Here is a 24,076-nt window from a genome sequence, read left to right on the forward strand (position 1 = left end):
TAAGAACCAGGTACCAAGTAGTTAAACCATCGACTTGGAAGGAAACTTGCCAGACTTATTAAAGAAATAATGTATTCAATTTACAGATGCTGCAAGCATTGTTCTGTGCCTCTCTGGAACCCCGCCTAACGAACAGCTTGCTTCTTTTCTAGAAATAAGCTGTCTTCTCTAATGAACCTATGGACAGTAATGGCCATGCTAAATGGGATAGAAACAACAGACCTCCAAGATATTTTTGCCATTAAGTTAGACCATGAAACAAAATTTTACTTCCATCTTGAGATTATATTACTAAAGAAGCTTGAACATATTTTTGAAATTTACACACTGATTTCACAAACGTTTCTGTTCTTTCTGCACATATAATATCAATCTAAATTACATTCATGATTTTCTTTGAAAGTTGAGTATGTAGACAAAATTTACAGTAATTTGCTATAAATTCTATCTTAAGAGTTCCCCAAAGGTCTGTGGTCAAACTTTGGTACCCTGCTAGGTTTGAGTGTGAGCAAGTGAGAACTGTAAAAGATGTGGTCTAGAGGGGATCTGCAGGTCACAGGGAATGGGCCCACAAAGGGGAGCACAGGACTCTCAGATTCTTGCTTCACTTCCTTTCCGTGAGAAAAATAGTTCTGCTCTGCCATGCACTTTCACCTCACGGTGCAACCATAAGCCCGAAGGAGGAGGACAGGCAACCGCAGACTAAAACCTCTAACCCTCCAACCTGTGAGCCCAAACAAAGCTTTTGTCTACATAAGTTGTATATCTCGGCTAAGTGCCATGGAAAAATGACCAATATATAGCTGTAATATTTAATTACTATAACCATGATTCTAAAAAGACAATGATCTCCTATGTACTGTATATAAGTAATATATGTACATATATAAAAACACATGTCATCTCAGTTAATGATTAGATGTCTGCTTTCTATATGTAAATCTGTAAACATACATGGAAAGTAGAAAACAGGTTAATATAACCAGTATAAAATACTCTATTACTGAGTTAACAAAACACGCACACACAAACACACGCACACGCACGCACACACACACACACACACATACACACACACATATACACACACACAAATATTTGGCTTAGTTAGGCTGAAGTATTAGATATGGGAAAGATATTTACTGGACTTTATTCTAGAGCCTTAACATTGGGGTGGCAAGGTGGCTCAGTAGCTAGGACTGATGGTCTTGTTCTTCTTTCTAGGTCCAGTAAGATAGCAGGAAAGGACTTACCCCTGAGAGCTGTTATAATAGTATGCATGCACTGGGGCACACAGAGCCTGTGCTCACACACAGAGAGATGCACACAACAAATTAAATTAAATAAAAGTTTAAGAGGTTCAATGAGTTAAAAAATTATCTCGCATTCCTTTACAAGGTCAAATAAGGATATAAATAGTAATGTTTTATTATATTATACCATACACATATAGATGATATTTTAAATGTTATATATTAAATGTATATATAAATAACACATAACTATCTGCTACACAAGAGAAGAAAAACATATCCTAATTCTTAAAATAGCTCTATTACCTGTTTTTGAAAAGGGATGGGAGCTGTATTTAAAAGGAGAGGTCTCCAAAAGTAAATTGGAAAACACTATGTCCAAGTGTATGCATACAGATGAAGCATGAAAAATTCCCTTTGTGTTAAAATGATAAGCAATCAATTAGTCTTAATGTGAGACAGTCATTCCCTTAACAATACTGACTATGGTGTATTATACCACTGTTTATCTCAAAGCTCACATCTTAAGACTAGGTATTACAGCTATAATGCTGAGACCACATTACTTTTTTCATGGATCTAGGTCCTCTGGAAGCCTCTCTTCTATGCTGCTATCTATACATATTTCTTTCTTTGGCTAACATTTATTTCACATGTTAAAAATGTCAATAACATGGATTCTACAGATTCACAGTTTGAATTGGAATCTGGCTTCTGTATATACCAAGTGACTAACTTAACTGGGTCTATGTCCCCAAAGTAATGCAAGGATAGGTTTCTAGTGCAGTCAAGTGATAAATATTGGAGGGTTTTTTTTTTTGGTTGTTTGTTTGGTAAACCATGACGTATATAAACAATGATTGTTTTATAAGATTAAATTCGCTAGTGGTAACAGACTTACATTAGTTTGTGTTAAAACATGCTTTAATATTTACATGGCAACAAGATTGTCTAGAGATATGTTTCTTAGAATCTATTTCCATCATTAAGGATCACATGGCTTTCTTACCCTGTGAGGCTTCTATAAATAGTCAACAAAAGTGCTTTTATAAAGGGCAATTTCTGGCAAAAATCTAGCCTAATCTAGCTAATCTATACTATTAACAACTCTTGGGTACCACTGGAAAAGAAAGGCAATCATCAATAATTACTAGCTACAAACTCTGTCAACAACAGCAGTGACTTATCTCCAAGATATCCTGGAGCAATAGTGACAGAATGTCATGGGAGTAACCAACAACTTTCTGATGGAATTTAAAGGCCCATTCTACAAGAATAAACTCACATCTGACATTACTGAAGTGGCCAAGGCTCTCAGACTCTACACACCATGGGCCTAAGGGAAACCCTACTACTGCTATTCTGCTAGAGAAACATACCAATACAATGGTTCCTAGTGATATGCCCATAGAACGGGCATCACCAGATACACTTCCCATCAGAGACATTTCTTCTTGTAGCATGCACAGGGCCTATACAAGTTCAAGCCAGACAAAAATCACAGCACCAAGAGGAGGAAGTAGACATGGGGTTTCAACCATAACCAAGAAACTATTTTGATACATATTGGCAAAGGTATTGGTTTTTCTTCAATGAAATGTCTCTGGGTATACCATAGCACTCCAGGGCAGATTCCACACCTAGGGGTAGTTGGCCAACAAATAAGAATACATTGGCCAACAGACTCCATGCATATTTTGTTTTGGGGGAGGTATTTTATATTATTAGTTTTCTGTTTTGTTATGTTTTACTTTGTGTTCTGAGAGACAAGTACAACAGAGAGAATACATGGGGGCAGACAGGAAGGTGGGGAGGGTCCGAGAGGATCCGTGGGCAGGGTAAGCCACGAGCAAAACAGTGTATGGAGAATTAAGTAAAAATTAAGTATTTCTCTTGAATTTGTTTTTCTCGAGTCTTTTGCTGAAGCAATAAAAAGCAGATCCAGAGAAAAGCCACACAATGGTGGTGTGCTGGGATCCAGCACATAGAAACAGAAAGGGTCCCTAAAGATGGTAAAAATCTAGAGCTAAAAGTTTTTTACAGCAATGGCTGAGCAATCTGTTTAATAGATTAGAGAGACTCTCAGATGGAAAGGAAGTGAATATAACGGAGTATATCCCACCCACAAACAAGGCACGTCATTTAAACTGCAACATTAGTAGTAAAAGGACAACATATGACAAAAAAAAAAAAACCACGCAGGCTTTAGGCTGGAGAAACTGAGAAGTAGTAAGAGGAAAAACACAAAGAAGGCCTTGAGCCATGAACTAGAGTCATGATCTGCAAGGCCATTACATTTGTGAATACAAAGACCTGTGTTTTGATTGGAGAACAACTGCTCACATGTGATGCTGGAGCTCAGGCCACAAGCCAGGGAGCTATAGGAAAGGGCAGGAGTTGGGTGGAGTTTAACTACTATCCACATGAAGCCCAGAAAGAAGAGCTACGGAAACCGGGAGGTGGTAGACTATTGTACCCCGACCAAGACCAAAGGCAGTATTCAAAGTGATAATTGTAGCTTAATGAGATGACTTATGAGAAGCTAAGCACAAACCAGTTACAATTCTGAGAGCAGAAGCATCAGATTCATTAGTGCCAAGTGGATTTTGTGCATCTGTTTACAAATAAAATACAATACTAAAGAGTTTACAAATACAGCCAGTATAATTGTTACACATAAATTAAATGTTAAAAAAAATGGTTTGATCATTAGAAACAGCAATTTTTAATGTCCTACGTATTATCATTCTGCTTATAGTGACTAAAATGGATGCGTAAGCACAAGTTGTTTCTGTGTGGTCTCAAAACTATTAACTACAAAGGTAAATGCAAGGTTGTCAGATGAAAGAAGTCAAGAAGACATGCAAGTCAGAAGGAAACCCTGAAGTCTGAGAGTCAAAGAGTTGCTAAGGGGCCAGGGAGATGGCTCAGTGAGTAAAAGCAGGTGCCACCAGGCCTGAGTTCGAGACTCCATTAATGCATGGTAAAGAACCAATGCCTGCAAGTTGCCCCTGACCTCCACGTGCACACCATGGCAAATATGCACCCACACATATTCATATGTATTCTCTCTCCTCTCTTACTCTCCTCCCTCTCTACGATAATAAAGCTGTTCAGAAAATTAGTTGTACGTTGAAATTACTTTCATCCTTAATTCCAGCCACTTTCCTTTGTGGTCCATAAAAGAATCAAACACTTTTCTCAGCCAAGCAAGTGTCTTGATTTAGAATATGTTCTCAACGAAGTTGGCAGGGCTCACAATGAGAAGTTTTACCTCTCCTGAATGGAAAAGACAGACCTCAGACAGAACCCTTACCCTGCCTCTGAGGGGCAGCCTTCTCCCTCTGCAGAGGCTGGTGATGTTTTTTGCCTTCAAAACCAGGTCAAAGCACAGTAATGCTATCCTCACCAGAAACAGAAGGCGGAGGGCCCACAGTTAACTGTTTTCTAACTCACTCTTGGTCAGGACGTCTGAGGTCTGGCTTGTAAATAGATACTTTCATTGAAAACCATAACCTCACTCTCCACATGTCAAATGTTATCTGGAAGCCCAGCATCTAAGATGTGACACTGAACAGGCACTGAGCCCTCCCCTTGTCTACTGCTCTGTGTAGCTAAAGCGAAACTGACAATGCCTCTGAGAACACATTTCCTTGGAATTCGTGTTATATCGTCTCCTACCAGCAGAGGGAGGCCTGATCCACTTCCCGAGCTCTGAGACTGTTCAATCAAGTCTCTCAGGGACTCTCCAGGAGGAATGTAAGTTTCCTCCTGCTCTAGCCCAATGCTGTACCGAGGTCTGGCTTCTTGTCTCTTGTACCTAGAGACAAGAATGGATGAGGGAGATCATTTTAAACACTGAAGTAGAATGACAATGTGAAACATTACAGACAAACTTCAAACGTGGAATTTAGCAATAAACACAAGGACAAATGCTATTTGCTACCCATGGAATGTTTTTCACTCAATCACGTGCAATCTTTCTTCTCTATGCCTCTCAAATGCTATACATAAGCAGACTAAATTCTAAAGGCATTTTCAAATAGCTCCAATATCCGTTTCCTAGAAGCACTTCTTTTAAGGTCCCTAAGTAATAAAACATGGAGGTTCTTTCATTTATAAAAGTTATGTCAGGAAATATTTTCACATAAGAAGATGTACAAGAGAATACAATAACTACGACATCAAATTAAGCCTTAAAACATGCTATTCTAATGTCTTCCAAAAATGTATCTTAAATAACTGATGTACTTGTAGAGTGCTACAGTGGAATATCTGGATTCTCAAATGCTACAGACATCTAAGTCTTTATATTTCACAAAGTAGAAAATAACTTCTTGACTAAAAACATGACTATAACTAAGCTTAGCTTATTTTAATGTTTACTTTATAAAAGTTATAATACTAGAGAAATTTAGTCAAGAAATAAGGAATTACAGAATGCACTTGGACTCCCATATGTTTTTGGTATTTTTGTTTTTGTTTTTTGTTTAACCTAAGTCGTAGCTAGTCCCTACATTTTCCAATTATCCATGTTTCCTTAGGGATGAAAATTCTATATGAATGGTTGTGATGTCTGAAAAGGAAATGAAACAGGTAGCTATTTATAGCTTGGGGTAAATCTTTGTCAACAATAATAGATATTTTTCAGATAAGCCTAAGCTCTAGGGGCAAAGAAAGCTGTGATGCAAAACCCTGACAGGCAACAGCAGTATCTCATCTCACTCTGAGTGTGAAACTCCATGTATATATCTAACACTCACCTGAAGTAACAGAATAAAATAATGAAGACCAAGAGTAAACTACAGACAGTCACAGATATAAGTAAGGCCTTGTGGTGTATAGGTCCATCAACAAAATCTGAAAAAGAAAGTCACAAAACAGCATACATCATTACTTAAAATGGATGAACTCTTTTCCACAAGTTGACAATAAATGAAATTGTCAATAATGATGAATGATCAGGAAAAAAAAAACTTTAACTTGCTGGGTGTGGAGTGGGGCATATATGCTCAAAAGAGTGTGCTTGGCAAGGATGAATCCACTTAGCTAGATGAGCATTTCAATAGCATGGGTCCCCTCCATGGACAGATTGACCTGACAGAGAATGAGCCAGCAGGAGGAATACAAGGGGAATAAATCGGTCCCTGGACCTAACATCCAAGCCAGAACTGACATGGATCCCAGAGTCAGGTAGTGGGTTGGTAGGCTCTTCTCACCTGACATCTAGAATATTCTTTGGGTTAAGAAACAAAAATAATCTGAATTCACTATACCCAAAGTGGCTGTTTGATAGATACACAGCGTAAGGACACCTCATGGCCTTTAAAAGACAGACATGATTAGAGTGTCCTTTGTATCAACTCAAGTTCTAGACCAATCAGATTTGCTTAAAGTGAGCTTTTTCAAGCTTCATGTGGATTAAAATGTCTTAGGAGACCGTTAATACAAATGTATATTTATTGAGTTTAAACCCAGATATATTTATTTAAAATAATTTTTAAACCAATCACCCCAAGTGACTTTTATGCATATGGCTCAGGACATTTTTTTGAAAAATGAGTTGAAATCAAGCACAATGACACAGTGACAGAGTTAGCTGCCTTGTGAAAGGTACAACATGCCCCTGAGAAAAACAACAATGGCTGCTACTTAATTATAAAGGGGAGGATTATAAGGTATGCCTTTGGCCAGTACAAGATGTTTTCCCAGCTGTTCCTGGACATAGATAAGACATATTCAAATTTGGCAAGGGATTTTTCTCTCATCAAAATGTGACTTTTTCCAGTAAAAAGTAGTAAATGCTTCATGAAAAAAATTAAAATGACCAATTGACTTAAATATATGGAATCATTACATTCTTAACAAATTGCTGACAAAAGTATGTACCATTATTGTATCACGCCAATGAACAAAATTGTTAACCAAAAAAATGTATTTCTCAAGGATACTATATCATCTTGAATTAGATTCTTTTTTTCTGTCTTTTATGGAGAAATTATTACTGTATAACTCAGGCTGTCTGAAACTTCACATCATTCTGCTTTAGCCTTGAGGACTGAAATGATAACATCTGCCACTATGCTAGCTAAACTATTTTTGTTTAAAATATTGTGAACATTTCCCACAATAAGTTGTCTTCAAAGATGAGACAGTCTTTTGCATAGACGCATCCCAATTAGAATCCACCCCTTTGTTGTGATGTGTTTAAGAGCTTTTGTTATAATGCAGGTATTTTATAGTATGCACAATTATGTAATTAACACAGACATGTCTTTGATTATGATTGTGTCTACTTCTTTAACTTTCTCAGATGTAAAACTATTTCTTCTGAGGACAGGTATTACAAATCTCCTCATACACATTACCAAATGCCATTTAAGAAGACTGAAACAATTTCTAATTAATTATCAATATAATCATTTTTATTTTGACAAAAACTCGAATGAAGACTTCCAAGATGTCCTTCATTCACAGTTCTCACTATTTGTATTTTATCATGTGTGCTATAATTCTCTTGCTCTCTGATCACTCCTCACACAAAACATTCCTCATAAACACACACACACACATATATATGTGTGTGCATTTATATTCACATTCCTTTTCCTTTATTTATTTTGTATGCCTGTATTCATTTACACAACTTGTAGTTTCAAGAAAATATTGTTATGCTAGTCACTTTTAAATAATTCAGAGTACTTACTACAAATATGAACAAGGATACTGTTTCACAAATAGGTACATATTGCATATGATATATATATTCCTTGTTACTGGAATATTAACCAGTTAGTTGAAAATAAACTTACTTTGCAATGCTGCATAAAATTCTTGGATTAGTTTAGTTATTTCAAACTCTACTCACAGATATAGTTTTTCTTGACAAATCTGATAACAGTCACTGATATGATTATTCGGTGGCCTGAGATATGTTCTTAACACTCATACTTCATACTATCTGTAAATATAAGTGAAAGTGGGCTGTATCTCTAAAGACTAAGTGAAAATCATTGGAAATTAGTAGGTTTAAAAAAATTATCGAATTCAGAACTGTTATAAGTAGCCCAGGGTCAAGAGTTTAGAAGCTTGAACTACTTAAATATTGTCCTAAAAGCCATTACAAACAGAGTCATAATTAGCACACACAACATTTGCAAAATATTACTTAATACTCGTTAAAATAACTTACAGGTTCTCAAAAGTAAATAATCTACAATTGTATTCAGTGTAGAACTTTACTAAGCTTCTTGCCTCTGTGCCCCACATACACATGCAAAGACTGGAATCTTTGCTTCTCCTGGAAAACACAGATTACACTATATTTCCAATTTTACGGACAACTTTAGGAATACAAGAGAATGTTCCTCTACTAAAATTAAATCTAACCACGGGATCATAATGAATTTTCAATAAGCCCAGAATCCTTTTTCACTCCTATGCTATGATTTTTGCAGTTCCTCTTTGCTTTTTCGTGTAGATGCAGAGCACAGAGTGCACTGTGAACTGCAGACCATGTTTTGATTACTCTTTACACTTCTGACTTATGACAGGAACAAAACCACAAGGACCTAAGGGAGTCTTTCTTTACCATCCAGCACTGTATTTAGGGCTAGCATTATTCTGTATTTTCCCCAATAATTCTCTCTTGGAGTCAACTCTGCTGCCTGCTTGTCTCGGGTCATAAACAGATGGATCCCTATCAATAAATATCTGTTTCCACTGTTCATGCTGGTCTTGTGTTACTCTGTCATTGGCTGCAGTTGGAGTACTAACAGAAATACTCCTGGAAGGAAACCCTTCCAGACACTCAAGAGGAGAAAGACAGCTCTGGGGGGGGGGGGGGAGGAGGGGGAATGGGGGTGTTGGGGGGGTGCGGGGGGAGTGAGGCGCAGTCTCTTTCAGGATAGCATGTTTCTACCTGTGCTGCCCTTCTAGCTTCTCAGGAAGTAGAACCAACTGAGAACTCTGCAGGCAAGCGGGGATGCCTCAGAGGAACAAGACAGAATCACCAGATGTTTTATAACAAAACTAAATCGTGCCACACCTTCCATGCTGTAATTTTTTTTATCTTTAAATGGAATATGCATCCTAAATATCTCATGGAGTTGTAATACTCAAATGGTTTAGTTCATGTTATACTTAGCATAGTGCTGGGCTTGCATTAGTCATTTTAATTTTCATTTAATATGTTTGTCTCACCCATTTAGTAAACTCCTGTCTATCCCTGATTCTTGTTCATGTGTCACTTCTCTGAGGATTCTGTACCCTTCTGCCATTTGCTACAGAACTAGCTCTGTCATGTCCTTATGATCTGCCAACATCACAGTCCTGCCGACATGCCTTCTACAGCCTGAGGGTCCCTATATACTCTGGAAGTTAAACTATCTCTCCCCAGAGCTGCCATGTGTTAGGATATTCTGTCACACCAACAGGAAAGTAACTAATACAGAAAGTGGTAACAGCAAAGTGGGTTTGCTTCTGTGGTGAGCCTGACGACGATGATGTAGAGGGACGGAAAAGACTCTGTACTTCAGGCTGGAAAGCGCTGTGGGCAAAGCTTAGTTGGCTACTCTTGGGAATGCTTGAAAGACAGGAGTGTGGAGAGTAACACAAGACACTGTAAGCACATCTCTTCAAGTCTCAGAGGGGGAAACAAAGACTCAAATGGCAACTGAGATAATGGCAATTCATGTAATATTTTAGGTAAAGAATCTGGCTGCATTCTACATATGTGGTGAGAATTTATTTGAGGCTGAATTTAAAATAATGGGCAAATTTCTGTGGCAGAGGACATTTCAGGCAGCATACTGTGGAGTCTGTGGCAGGGTTATTCGTGATTACTCTTATACAAAGGAGATGTAAAGATGTATAGGGAGAAAGCAAGTATTAGGAAGTGTAAGCTTCCAGCCAAGCTGTGTGCTCAAAAGTAGCTATTGCTGTTTTCAAGATTAACACTACTGAAAAGAGCCTTCCTGGGCTTCACTGAGCAACAGGTAAGGCAGGTGGCTTAGAGACAAGATACCACCAGATTATAGTTCAAATTTGTGAAAGGAGGGAACCTGAGGGGTTTCCTACTCCAAGAAAACAAATATCTAGGGATGCTTTTAGTGGGTTTAGCATAGAAAATGTGCTTCAAACAGTCCAAGGACAGTAGGCTCCATCCTCAGCTGGCAGCAAAATCTCATTTCCGCGCTGTACTTATTTTGGGCACATGAAAGACAGAATATTGAGGATGTGATGGATTCTTCCACCATGATGGCAGAGACTCTCTAAGCCTAGGCATCAACAGAGTGAAGTCCCTGTGAGGAGGCTCCAAAGTCCACCGCATAAAGCTATGACGAGGGAGTCTGGGTTTCAGTGGAGATCCCAAGCCATTGGAGATGCCAAAACGGTGGGGCATCTGCTAGGGAGGGTTGTATATGGGAGTAGAACCCGCCCAAGAGAGGGAGAGATGCTGCATACTGCAGAGCTGGAGGGGTAGAGTCGTTTAAGCCCTTGGAAGAGAACAACTCTGGTGGCTTTTGTGTTACTGAGTTTTTGTTTCGCTTTGGTCAACATTTTCTTTCCTATGACCTTATTCCTTCATTTTGGAATGGGGAATCCACACTTTATGCCTTGGATATTGGAAGCACATACTGTAGGTTTGTTTGTTTGTTTGTTTGTTTGTTTGTTTGTAACACTGGGAAATAGCCTTGGGTTTTAGAAGAGTTTGTGTTGTTGAACAGTACTGAATATCTAAGCCTTTGAAGTTGGACTAAATGCATTTGATATTATGAGATGGCCATAAGTGTATGGGGGCCAGGAGTATGATCTTGTCCTTTGAGTGAGACATGCTCGCACCCTCCCCCCCGGGCTTATGCACTTGGTCCTCAGCTAGTGGTGCTGTTTGAGGTAAAGACTTGAAGGAAGAAGCATGTCACTTTTTGATAAGCTGATTCCACTCCACCCTCCACCACCCCCAACCCCGACCCCAAACCCCATGCCCTGTTTTTCTCTCCGGAACTATGAATCAAAATAAACTCTTTTTTTTCCCCTCAAGGTTGCTTTTTGTCAGGGTATTTTATCTAAGGAACAATAAAGTTGCTGAACTTTCCTTAATATAATTTGTAAACTAACTCTACTAATGAGACACTAAAGATCAAAGGAAAGCTAAGCTTTTATATGTTAATTCTTACACCATGGTGTACCCTTTTTGCAAACAATATTTTCTTCATCCATTTTTGTGTCCCTAACACAATGCTGCTTGAGAAATAAATTAAAAATCTGTTCCTTTTCTGAATCTATATACATTAATCTGAAAAGCTTCAGCACTATAAGGGGAACATATTTATGAAACGTCATCAAAAATACAAAAATACAAAAATACAAAATATTTTGTGGTAATTATGCTCTCAAGAAATAATGTCAATCATGAAGTTTCATTTTGAATTATGCACATAAGAATTAGGAGTCCACAGCATTTACAAATCACTTCTTTGTGATGAGCACAAGGAAGGGAGGGGAAATCTAGCAGCTGTTGTCAAAACTTGTACCAAAAGTCTTTAAGAATGCAATGACTATTACTTTAAATATACCCAAGTATATAAAATTTGAAGTTAAAACTACTAAACACATTTCCTGTTTTAGAAATGTGCTACTAATTTAATATAGAACAGATTGCCGTGAAGATAAAGTAAAATGTGGTAGACCAAACAACCTTTTATTCAGTCATTTATAAGGGTTTTGTTATCTGAATGCATATTATGGCATATAAGATTTAGTTCATTCCGAATCCTGAATCATTTTACGGCGTAGGTGTACAGTACTATTTCTTTCTTTACCTCCCAGCGGCACACAGTAACACTTCCTGAGCTGGAGCTTTCTGGAGGGAGGTGGGAACAAACAGAGCAACAAGGACTCTAAGAATAAAGCTATACACAGCCCCCAAGCCACAGTCCGTCTGCACGGTGGTTAAAGGACAGGGACAGTTGTGATCTTGCTCTCTACTCCAGCAGCCGGTAAGGAAACCACTTAAAGGCAAAACATGGTCAGGGCACCTAGAATTCTGGCAAGGAGGAAGAGCCCAGTACTCAGCCTCGGGAAGCCGAAGCCCCTCCCCCCCCATGCACCTCTGTTCTTCAGTGGGGGCAGCGTGGGGTGCAGGTCCTTATTACACTCATTCCTTTCTGTGCAGCACTCAATTGATCTTCTCTGATGAGGAATGGGAGTGTCCTAAAATGGAACACAAACAGCTATTAGTAGGGTTCCTCTTAAATTTTCAATGTCACATCATCAAAAATTTAACAGATTATCACTAGAGACCACATTTAAAACGCTAACAATTTTGCTCAAATTTTTGGAAATGTTGCTTTCCACCAGGAAATTTATTTCAAATTATCATGTACCATTACATGATTTCCTTTTCAATAAAAATATTATTGTACTTGTAGCAGCCAGCATAAATTGAATAGATAAATAATGAAGTCTCAGTTTAATCAACAGATAATCTGGATTTTTTAAGGATAGTCTAATTGGAAATTAGCAAGATGTTAATAGCTGATTTTTTTAAAAACATGGTTTGAAAACAAAGGATAAGGAGAATTTTCAATTATTTTGCAAACCATTCAACATGGGATAGCCATGACAAAGGGGTTATTTTATTTTGCCAATGCGAGTTACAAAGCAAATTCGGGTTATCGTCCTTACGCGACATTGAAAATCTGACCCTTCTAGTCCTAGACATCCAGAGGTAACGACAGGCATCCCAGAGTCATCCTCTTCTATCATAGTGAAGCAATATCCATCCGTGCTGAAGACCAAACAGGAAAAGTGAGAGAGTGAGAGAAGAGAACACAGGACTTAGGAAAATAGTGAACCGTGATACCACTGGCTTCATCACACACAGAAAATAATCACCGATTACTTTTTTTAAACTACAAACTGTTGAAGACATCTCAGTGCTTGCATATATGAAAGCAGATGCACCAATCATTAAAAGCATATGGCTTCATCTTCACTCAGAATCTTGTGAGAGAGAAGGATCAAAATTTCCTCATATCATTATTACCATTTAGCATTGACACTCTTAGAGAACTTGTCTTGCCTTTTCACCCTCCCAGACAGACAACCTGAGGAAGATAGTCCTATCCTTGTCCTTTATGTGAGGACACTAATGGTCAGAGAGCTTCAGTAATTCCCCAAATATCACAAGGTCAGTGAGGTAGTGAGAGAGAGGTGGGGGATACAGAGGGAGACAGAGACAGAAACTGAGACAGAGACAGAGACGAGAGAGACGAGAGAGGCATGGCAAAGCTGGAATCTAGGCTATCAAGAGAGCTGGGTCTCTTATTGGTGGCAGGAACACACCACCCATCTATGGCATAGTGGTTAAAGACAGGCAGGAGCAGGGTCAGCCAAATACAAGTGAAGCAATGAAGTTCGTGGTTCTTAGTATTTGACATAGAGCTGGAGGGGTGGACAGCAAGAAATTAAGCATGGAGCAAATACTGTTGGGCATGGATAAAAATGAAAAATAGAAAGATTTTAATATAACTACATTTTAATGTTTCTCTCTATAAAATTAACTTTCAGTTGTCCTAGGACATTTCATCTTCTTATCAATAATTTAAAGAAAATACTATTCCTATTCTGCACGAGGTAGAAGTGACTTCATGAGAAAATACAACCATATAATGTTGAACAGAAATAATTACAGCATCAGGAGCTCTTCTTACTTCACTCATACTTGTGCTCTGCTCTCCTGGGACTAAACTGAAAACAGTAACTTGTATATACAGGACAGTGTGCAAACAGATATATTCTCTTCATAAATCAGGACTTCTATTGTGGGTTCCCAATAGGTCACAAGCTGCCATCCGTGTCCTCAGAAATAAAGTATGGAGCCACAGCTCCCATCCTCTTCTCATCCATATGCATGTGGAATGTCCAAGACAAATATGACAATGGAGTTCCAAAAGGTCATGGGAACAAGGCTCTGAGAACAGTATTACTCATGATTTGTAGGTTCCACTTGCATCAGTGCAAGAAGCATTCTGCCATGCAGGAGCCCTTCAGTTAGCATCAACACCCTTGCAATTGTTTACTTACTTTTAAAGTCTCAAGTGACCCAGCATGTCTCAGTTTATACAAGCTTGAAGGGCAGAGTTGAAACATACTAATAAATGGCAAGGAGGGGCCAGTGATAAATCTGTGTTACACTAAGGTCAAATGTATGAATATTGTTGGAGAAGAGAAACTGCCTCTGAACAGCCCATGCTCAAATTCATTGGAGCTCTTTAGTCAACTCCTTGACGCCTCAATGGCAGTGTAAACACACAACTGAAGGCAATAAATAAGATGGACCTTCACTTCTAACAATGTGAGTAAATAATAATTAATGAATCTTTTTATGTTTTTCCTATGTATTCAGTCTATTTGTGTAAAATATTTCTCATTTGGTATTCCTAGACAGTAGAGAAGTCAACATAATATATTAAATCTGAGATAATATAATGTATTACTTGTAATCAAAATGTCCAGAAATAGGCATCAAGGCAATTCAAAATAAATAACAAAATGGGAATACATTTGTTGGCAACTTACAATACAAACACTGGGGAGAGTAAATCAAGCTTTAAAAAAATACAAACCTGTTTGCAGATCTGAGAGCTACAAATAAAAAGAAGGGGGTGAGGCTGAGGTTATGGCTCAGAAATTAACAGCAACTAGTTTCTTTTCCAGAAGACCTGAATCCTAACACATACATGGTGGCTGAAAACCATCTGTCACTTCAGTTTCAAACATCCAGAACCCTCTTCTTACTTCTCCTGGTTTTGTAAACAAGTGTGGTACACATACACACATGCAAGCAAAATACCCAAACACATAAAATAAAAATAAATTTAATATATATAAATGTATGTATGCATGCATGTGAAGATAAGACATAGGCATCTTGGAGAAAACAATCACAGTACATTTTGACATAAATTCAGATAGAAATAAAATATATGGAGACTAAGAAAAGAGATAATTATCATAGTGTTTATTATCTGCAACATAGCAAATGTAATTTATAAACTTCACACTGCAGTTTCTGTCCAACAAGCACCGTTACCTAGAAATGTACAGAAGGACAATTACAGAAGCCTAAGCATTACCAGAAAGCCTTTAACTCTGTAGCAAGCACCAATCGTCTTGAGTCCAAACTAACCAATCCTTCTCACTACCAAGATGGCTATTAGGTGTCATAAAGGACAATTACTCTCTGATAGCAGGTTTGTTTTTTTTTTTTCCTTAAATACTCTGCTGCCTGGGTGTCCAAGCTTGTGCGATCATTTTCATAATGTGGGAAGCGGTACGATGAAGAATCACAAAGGAAGTCAAAGCAGGAAAAAGTTTAAGAAGGGAATTACAAAATGCATGTAGAATGAATCGTTTGGTTACAATAACGATTATGAATGAGACGGGCCATGGCACACTCGATTAATAGAACTGTCTGTGCTGTCCCTCTCTGTGTGTTACAGGTAGGGAAGAGCCAGTGACAAATTGAATGGACGTAAGGTGCATACCAAGAAAATGAGTCATGGATTCTCAGTGTTCCTGTACTTATTAAAGAAAAATGCAAAACACTTGGGAAGCTAAAGGTTATATGAGGTCAGAGTAGTAATAACATTTGTTACAGTCCTTGGGTAGATATCTCTTCAGGGTCAAGTCTTTTAAACTTTTCCAGTATGCCAAAAGCAAAGGAAAGTTTGAAACACCCACATGGTGGGAAGCAGGCTGACTGCTTTAGAATACTTGCAACGTCACCTAGTGAACTCATACTAACCCGGAAGGGCTATGCCTGCTTCAAAGGTTTGAGGGAGTTAGTGATCCTTTGTTAGGCTGCTATGCATCTAGAAACTGCAAAGATTTGAACTCCTCTCACTTCTCATCAAATGGGCTTAGAACAGCCTTCTGGGACCCTCTTGCTTTGTGGGTTATTGTTGAGGGAAAGGAAGCAATTTCTTGAGTTATAGAAAATTCCTTCAACAATTCCTTTATTTAAAGTGAGGGAAATAGGGCTAGAGAGACAGCTCAGAGATTATGAGAGCAAACCACTTTTGCATGCCTCCAAGGATTTACAGCTCTCTTCAATGATCAATACATAAGCCCTGTACATTGCTAAAGTTGTACCAAATTCCAGAATCCTTGAATTTCCTTAGAGTTTAGGTTGCAATCGGAATCCATTTTAAAGGGCTGACTGACAAAGCACACCCTGACTTTGAAAATAACTATTTAACATTCAAGAGAGCACAGTAAGTTCTCAAAAATTTCTAACACAGATAATCTAATGGTACATACAATCTGTACAGCTGCTGTTTGATCTTGCAGATTTGTATCAACAAGTGGCCCATGGCCATGTGTAACTTTGTTCAGGGCAGTCCTTTTTTTCATTTGTGGATCATATTCAAGAATCAGGGGCCTCTCACCAGGCATGGTACTACACTCATGAAAGCCCAGCAGGAGGATTTCTGTGAGTTCAAGGCCAGCCTGATCTACAAAGCAAGTCTAGGCCAGTCAACAATCAAGGCTATACAGAGAAACCCTGTCTTGGAAAGAAAAAAAAAAAGAAAAGAAAAGAACGAAAGAATCAGGGCCCAAAGGAGGAATCATGAGGAAGAAGTTCTTGGTGCAAGGAGCACATAGACCATAGACTCTGGTTTTAGAGGAAAGAAAATCATTAACTTCAAGCAGCACGGATATAAATCATAAGATACCTAGTGTTTCCAGCTGATTTGGGGGAAGAGCAAAGAGTGATGAGCAGTAGAAGTTGCCAAAGCTGCAGACTCCTCAGCATTTTACTGATCCCCTTACTCCCTAAGCTCTGGGACAAGTGGATTCCCACAGTTCGAAGACAGCTCCTGTGTCCTTCTCTATCTTTTCCTACTTTGGGTCATTATAGGGGTATGAAGTTAACAGCATTGATAATAAAGCACAAGCATGAGTGTTGCCTTTGATTCAATCCTCAAGGACAATGACTCTCCAGCAGCCAGCAGCCTTCTCTGGTACTCAGGGACTCACTTAGGGATGAGATTATTTTTCTATGAAGCATACATTTTTAACCCTTGTCCTAATTTTACATTCACTGTGTATCTGTAGATATTTGCTTACAGACCTTTACTGTCACTACCCTGTGCAGACCCCTAACATCTCTAAGAGTCTTTTAAGAGGATTCCTCTCTCCTGTCCCTTGACCTGGCCAATCTCTACATGAATTGTATTGTCTGAGAGTTATGTCATTTTCCTTCTCTGCTCAGGAGGCCTCAGTGGATAATGTGAAGAAGCCCAATACTCTTCAGTTTCAATTAAACCAAACAACCGAATGTATGATAATAAGATGTACAACAATAATAGTTATTCCTTTAAAACCCTCCATCGTTGACTTCAAAATATCAGTAATGGCTAAATCATGGGTTCTAGTGCAGTTAGGGTCCTCCTAACAAAATTGTTTGAAATCAGTACCAACTAGAAAAGATAAACTCACAATCCTTGGCATTTAGTTGAACTGGCCAATACTAGAAAAATTGGATGGTTCTAATGACATCTATCATGCCTGTTAATTTTTTGTTTTATCCCTATGCTTTAAGACATAAAGTTAAGGCAGCATTTGCAAGGCAGAAGTAGTTAGAGTCTATGAGTTCAAGGCCAGGCTGACCTATAAAGAGAGTTCCATGACAGCAAGGGTTCCATAATGGTACCTTGTGTTAAAGGAGGAGAAGTGATAGAGAGGAAAAGGAAGGGAGGAAGAGAAGGAAAAGAAGGCTATGATGACAACAAAAACAAAGAGTTGAGATATATTTGTCTCCTATTTTATGCAGCTAGTATCATTTGCACATTTTTATACAAATAAGCATGCCAACTTATTATACATTAACACTACCCATGCAGGGGATTTTTTTAAAAATCAGAAAACAATAATTTAAGTGAGGATTATTAAAATCATCACAATAGCTATTACCAATGTATAACAGGTTGAAGAAATTAGAGGATGGTCATGAGTCAAGGAAAAAACTAACTATTAAAGATCAATCTAAGAAGATAAGAAAGGTTTATAAAGCCAAATGAAAGTATATATATATATATATATATATATATATATATATATATATATATATATGAAAAATAAATAAGTGAGACTGAGCCAATATTTGCTAGATAGAATGTGAAAATGACACAGAACATGACATCGTGAAAATCACCTACGAGGAACTGTGCTAGGCTTTGCACTGATGATCTGTAGTTTCACCAACAAAACCAGGAAATGGAGAGACTACAAAGCTACATGACACTTGGAGGCATAACTAGAAGACAGACATCGTCTTAAGAGAGAAATCTCAATGGCTTTACCTCTCTGGATCACAGATAAAAAGAGTGTTCTCACACTAATGTTGTAATCAGTCATGTTGCAATCAGTATTTTTTCCTTGCAAAATAGGCCAGGCTGGTCTTGAACTTGCAACAGTCCCTTTGCATTTACTTCTCTAGTTCTGGGATTAAAGATGTTCACCACCAGTCTGGCTCAAAATTACATGAATTTTGTTAAAGTTGCATCTGTACCTGTGACCTAGCTGTTGGCTGATAAAACACCTGAGAGTACTGAAGAATTTACAAACCTCTAAGCTCCATCTATATGTCCTGACTTAGCCAGTGAGAATTCACAAGAGCTTTAAGTATGAAGCATTATCAGTTCTTGTTCCCTTTTTGGGTTTCTTTCTACAGGGTGGTGGAAGTGACGGTGAGTAAGCAACCTACTTGGGACATTTAGCTTGAAGGCGGGAGGTGTTTTGCCTGGTACAAAGCCTAAGGGCAAACAATATATACCAGAAATTATATAATTCATAGAAAAGTATGCCCTTGTCTGCTTTGCCTTGGAGTACAAGAGTCACAACAGCTAACTGCTCACAGCAGAAATTGAAACTTGTATAGCAATTTGATATGATAAATTCATGCCTGTTGAAACTTACTAAAAAATTTAAAAGGACAAATAGTTTATAAGCTTTTACATGAAAGCTTTCAATAATTAATCTTGAGTGTACTTTAGGAAAGTACTCATGCACAACTCTGAGTGCGTGTGCGCGCGCACGTGTGTGTGTGTGTGTGTGTGTGTGTGTGTGTGTGTGTGTGTGTGTGTGTGTGTTTAGGGAGCATCTTTTAACAGAAAGAGCTTGAGAAGTATTGCTTTAGAGGAAAAGAACAGAGAATGACCTTCCAGAAATAAGACAAAGTCATGTGCTTCTAGCTCTTACCAGTGCCTCTCAGCCTTCCTAATGCTTTGACCCTTTAACACAGTTCCTCATGTTGTATGAGCTCTATTTTCCTTGCTACTTCATAGCTATAATTTTGCAACTGTTATGAATTATGATGCAAATATCAGTGTTTCCTAGTGATCTTTGGGGGTTTCAGTCCACACGTTGAGAATCACTGTCTTAGGGCAAAGAACAAAGGAGTCCCTGTGACTCACACAGAAGGCGGCTCAACTGGAGTCAGCTCCTCACTGGCAAAATGTGCGGTGCACACAAAAGAGAAAGCCTCAGAGATCCCAGCAGGGTCGGCTGCTGCTGAAGAATGCGTAACTTGGAGTCTTGGACAATGTTTTTTTTTTTTCATACCACCATACTGACTAGTGATAATGTGACCTTTTAAAACCTCACATTTCTTACCTAGAAATAAAGAGCAAAAACTGCATTCTTCATAAGAATGTTGTGATGATTAGAGAGGTAAAAGTAAACATGATCTTTTCAGTAAATACTAGTTTTCTGTTGCCTTCTACATATCAACATCTCAATATTGAATGGTATATTCACTTTCTCTTGAGGGATTCTGTTGTTATTGTTGTGGATTTTGATTTTCTTTACTACAGTAAATCAAAGGTTGAAAATGTCAAAATTAAAACCCCATCCCTATCTAGTTTCTATCTCTACTACCTTAAGTATCTCTAAGTTAATCTGATAAGAGTTATCCATTCTGACTTCCACTTTTGGTCCTTGTCGCATTTGACCTCTAATGGCATCCAATGCAGCTGACCGAATTATCTTCCTTTCCAGCAATAGTTTCCATGACACTTCTGTTTGCCCCCTTAGAAATTCTCCTTGACTCAAGTCTTCAATGTCTCAAGATTTACTGCCTTGAGAGCCCATTGCTGACCCTAGTTGTTTCTCCATAGATATGGCTTTCCTCCAATGTTGAGCTTCACTGTAGCACTTGATCTGGTTAGTGCACTGTGAGAGCATGGGAGGCAAGCACAGGATGTGGCTCTTCTACTTTCATAATAGAAAGTATGTCCTGCATAGCTGCTGTTCCCCCAAAGAAAGGACAGAGATGTAGCAAAGCTGAGTCCAACAACAATCACCCTCAAGCCAGGGTCACTCTAGCCAGAAGAGCTCAGCACCTCCAATTGAAAAACAAACATTTCATTCATAAGTGTTTGTGTTTTTAAGGCAGCGTGTTCCCTAGCCAACACTGGCCACTGCTTTGTTTTTCTTTTTAGATTTTTCAGAATATTTACATGTTATTAATTTGATATCTTGGGAATGGGACTTACATCCAACCATGAAGTTTATTTATATCTTATGTGTCTTATACAAACATAGCAGAGACATAATTTTACACAATATTTTTAGCATGGCTGCAATCTGACTGTGGCCCATCAGATGACATCAGGTGGGGAAATTTTTACTAGTGGCATCACATCTGTGCTTTGTGAACATTTTAAGTTTGTCATTTTGGGACCAGGGATACTAGTGCAGTAACCTGTTTTAGACTCCCTATCATGATAAACTTTATAAAAGCTCTTTGCAATAACAGAAACATTTGACTCAGTTTGATATGCCCTGCTGGTGTAAAACACTAACAACATCTCTGTAATGAGTGGTTAAGACCAAGTCAGCATATTTACATAAAATCTATGCTAAGTGAATATAAAAATTTTTTTAGAAACACACAAAACACAATAGTTTTTGTTTTTTGTTTTTTTTTCATTGACAAGGAGCCTGAGACCCTTGTTCTGTTTATATGTTTAGGGAAAGGGAAGTCTCAAGTACCATTTCAGGGTTAAGCATGATTAAATTTTTCTCTTACTACAACACCATCTTCCAGATCATATTTTTGGAAGCATTAATGGAAGTTCAAAATGGTATGTGACCACTTGTAAAAGCAATGTTTGAACGATTTCTATCACCAACCTGCAGATGTTGTTGACCGAGTCTTCAGGACAGTGGTGGTGGCACTTACAGCGAAGGATCTTGGGGCGAGGGGTGGGGGCTGTGCTCTCACCATCCTCTTTCTTCGTGCCCACATTTAATTTTCCTGAGCTTCTTAAGAGCATGTTATCAGTGAACTTCTCTGTAGAGAATAAAGAATGATGATTAGGACAGACTTCCTGCCTTGTATCCTAGAGACAATGTGATACTAAGTTAAAAAGTAAGTACTTGTAACAAAGATTCAAACAAACAACAGATATTCTAATGTTTTCATAAGTGTACACCATCTGTTTATGTCTCATAGCGAGTAAGAGATATAAACAATACTTTCAGAATATAACGTTATTCACTAAATTAGTATAATTGTATTCAGCCGAGTAAAAGCAGCTCAGTGAAATAGTAAAGATTACTGTATTAATACTAAAAATGTTATCAGTCTTGTTTTTTTTTTTTAGATAATAAACTCAAGTCTTCAATTATGTGTTCAGCATTTTAAGTCCAGATTGTCTGAAACCTAACATTATTGTCTTTATCATGTCAAAAAAGTTGATTTGAGGAACATCGTTGTATTAATTTGTTTTCTATTGTTGTGATAAAACACTGGAACTTGGAGAGGAAAGGATCTGTTTCACCTTATAACATCTGGATCTCAGTCTATACCTGAGGGAAATCAGGACAGAATCCTGGAAGCATTAGCTAAAACAACAATCATGGATGCTTTCTACTTATTTACAGAGGCTTGTTCAGGTACTTTTCTTGTAGAGCCAAGGCCCACCTGCACAGGGTCGGAACCACCCACAGTGGTTTGGGACCTCCTATGTCAATTAGGAATCAAGAAAATGTCCCAAAGACATGCCCATAGGACAATCAGATGAAGACAGTTCCACAATTTAGGGTCTTTCATCCCAGATGACTTTAGTTTGTGCCAAGTTGACAAAAATAGCCAGAACAACCAGGCATATTTAATCTGCAAAATGTGTAGAAAAACAAAAAAATTAGAAACATATTTCAAAAGAGATATCTTTTCCATCAGCTTTTTACAGACAAAAGTGTCTGTCTGCTATTACAGTGATGGGTCTACCATCATTTGTAGAAAATATTATGCAGGAATGACTTCCTAGAGGCAAATTTCTGGGTTTAATAACAGGCGTGTCTGTCTTCCACATAGTTGTCTTGGATATCTTTATAATGTTCTGTAACACATCTAGTTATTTTTAAAATAATGATTACAAATACCTATCTCTTCTATCAAGAGATTAGCATGTATATGTTACATGACAAGAGCATGCATAGTTGATGTCTGTTTTGCTTCGGGCACTGTGATCAGAGTTCTTACATACCATGTCACTGAGTAAATAAATTATTTCTTACCAATATCCAGCTTAAAAATACTCTCAAACCATATCTAAGTGGATTGTACCAAATTTCAACAAAATACTGAATTATGTATTTTTTGGTTAAAAACCTAAAGTTTTATATCATAAGCAAAAAATGAAATAAGGCAGGGTATTATACATACTACATTTGTTATATTTTTAATATGTGATTGTAGTCATTACTGAATCAGATAACAAGAAATTTAGTAAAAAATATGTGTGATAACCTTTCCTGTCCCTTCTATATATTGAGCCATTTGGTCAATTTTTAACGAATAATTTATGTAAAAATAATTTTAATTTGTCAAAGCAGGTGGCCTGGGTAGATGACTGAGTCAGGAAAGTGCTCACTAGACAAGCGTGAGCCCCTAAATTTGATCCCAAGCACCTATATTTAAAAGCTGATCATAGCTGTGCCTATAATGACAGTGCAGGGAAGGCAGAGATAAGGAGATTCCCAGGGTTTACCGGGCAGCATTTATTAAATCCAACCATATAATAGATTTCATGTGTCCATACTCTTCTATATGATAGTGTTCTCATGTGTAAGTTAAACTCCAAGATACAATGAAAATAAACAGTTTATCATAATAGCCTGTCTTAGAAGCCGTTTGTTACGTCTGTTCACAGAAGAGTATAAACACCTGTTTAAATCAGTTCGTGGAGGTATGTCCATCATGTCATAGTAAATTCCTTCTTTGTAAATCTGGCCTAAATTATACTAACTTGATGACCTGAGTTACCTCTAGAACTAGTATGATTAAAAAAAAGAGTGTGCAAAAATAATATTTTTTGTTTCCTCCCATAGCCGACCCTTTTTTCCTAGATATTTAAAAAACAAAACAATTAATACTAATTTATAATGCAGATGCACTATGGGCTGATCACCTTTCTCACCCATGTGTGAAGGAGGGGAAAGGGTAAATCTTATGCTTACAGTACCAGACTTTTTATTTCCCTTTTCTTCCCTTCAGGTCCTTCAAAACTAAAGCTCAAAGAACAGGGGATGGAGGGCGGGGGGCGGGGCTGGAAAACTACTTCTAATTCATAATGGACAGTGATTTCCTGTCTTCTTTCCCCACTAAGCTTTGTCTCTTTCACAGGGGAATTTAAGCAGGTCAAGAGCAAGCCAAGGGCTAAAGAAAGAAATAGCGAAAACAGCTCTCCTCACTGCCATCCTATAAGGACGTCTTCCAGAGAAGACTTATTTGGAGGCTTCCTATC

At 38.0% G+C, this 24,076-nt stretch overlaps 1 protein-coding gene across 11 annotated transcripts in view; it reads right to left on the reverse strand.

The window, feature by feature from the left end:
* BMPR1B (bone morphogenetic protein receptor type 1B) overlaps nucleotides 1-24,076 on the reverse strand; it is a 331,935-nt gene that overhangs the window by 26,709 nt on the left and 281,150 nt on the right. For 10 of the 11 annotated variants that reach the window (XM_084756098.1, XM_084756094.1, XM_084756091.1 and 7 more), the window contains 5 exons: nucleotides 21,459-21,618; nucleotides 12,942-13,044; nucleotides 12,365-12,467; nucleotides 6,017-6,113; nucleotides 4,935-5,073 (listed from right to left, as the gene is read on the reverse strand). In XM_084756098.1, coding sequence (XP_084612224.1) covers nucleotides 4,935-5,073; nucleotides 6,017-6,113; nucleotides 12,365-12,467; nucleotides 12,942-13,044; nucleotides 21,459-21,601 — 585 coding nt within the window. In that variant the 5' untranslated portion in view covers nucleotides 21,602-21,618. Of the gene's footprint in view, nucleotides 1-4,934; nucleotides 5,074-6,016; nucleotides 6,114-12,364; nucleotides 12,468-12,941; nucleotides 13,045-21,458; nucleotides 21,619-22,251; nucleotides 22,444-24,076 lie in introns of all 11 variants that reach the window. The other variant, XM_084756100.1, reaches the window with a different exon arrangement.

The sequence above is a fragment of the Acomys minous genome, assembly GCF_964271855.1.
Source record: "Acomys minous genome assembly, chromosome: 14".
Classification (NCBI taxonomy): domain Eukaryota; kingdom Metazoa; phylum Chordata; class Mammalia; order Rodentia; family Muridae; genus Acomys; species Acomys minous.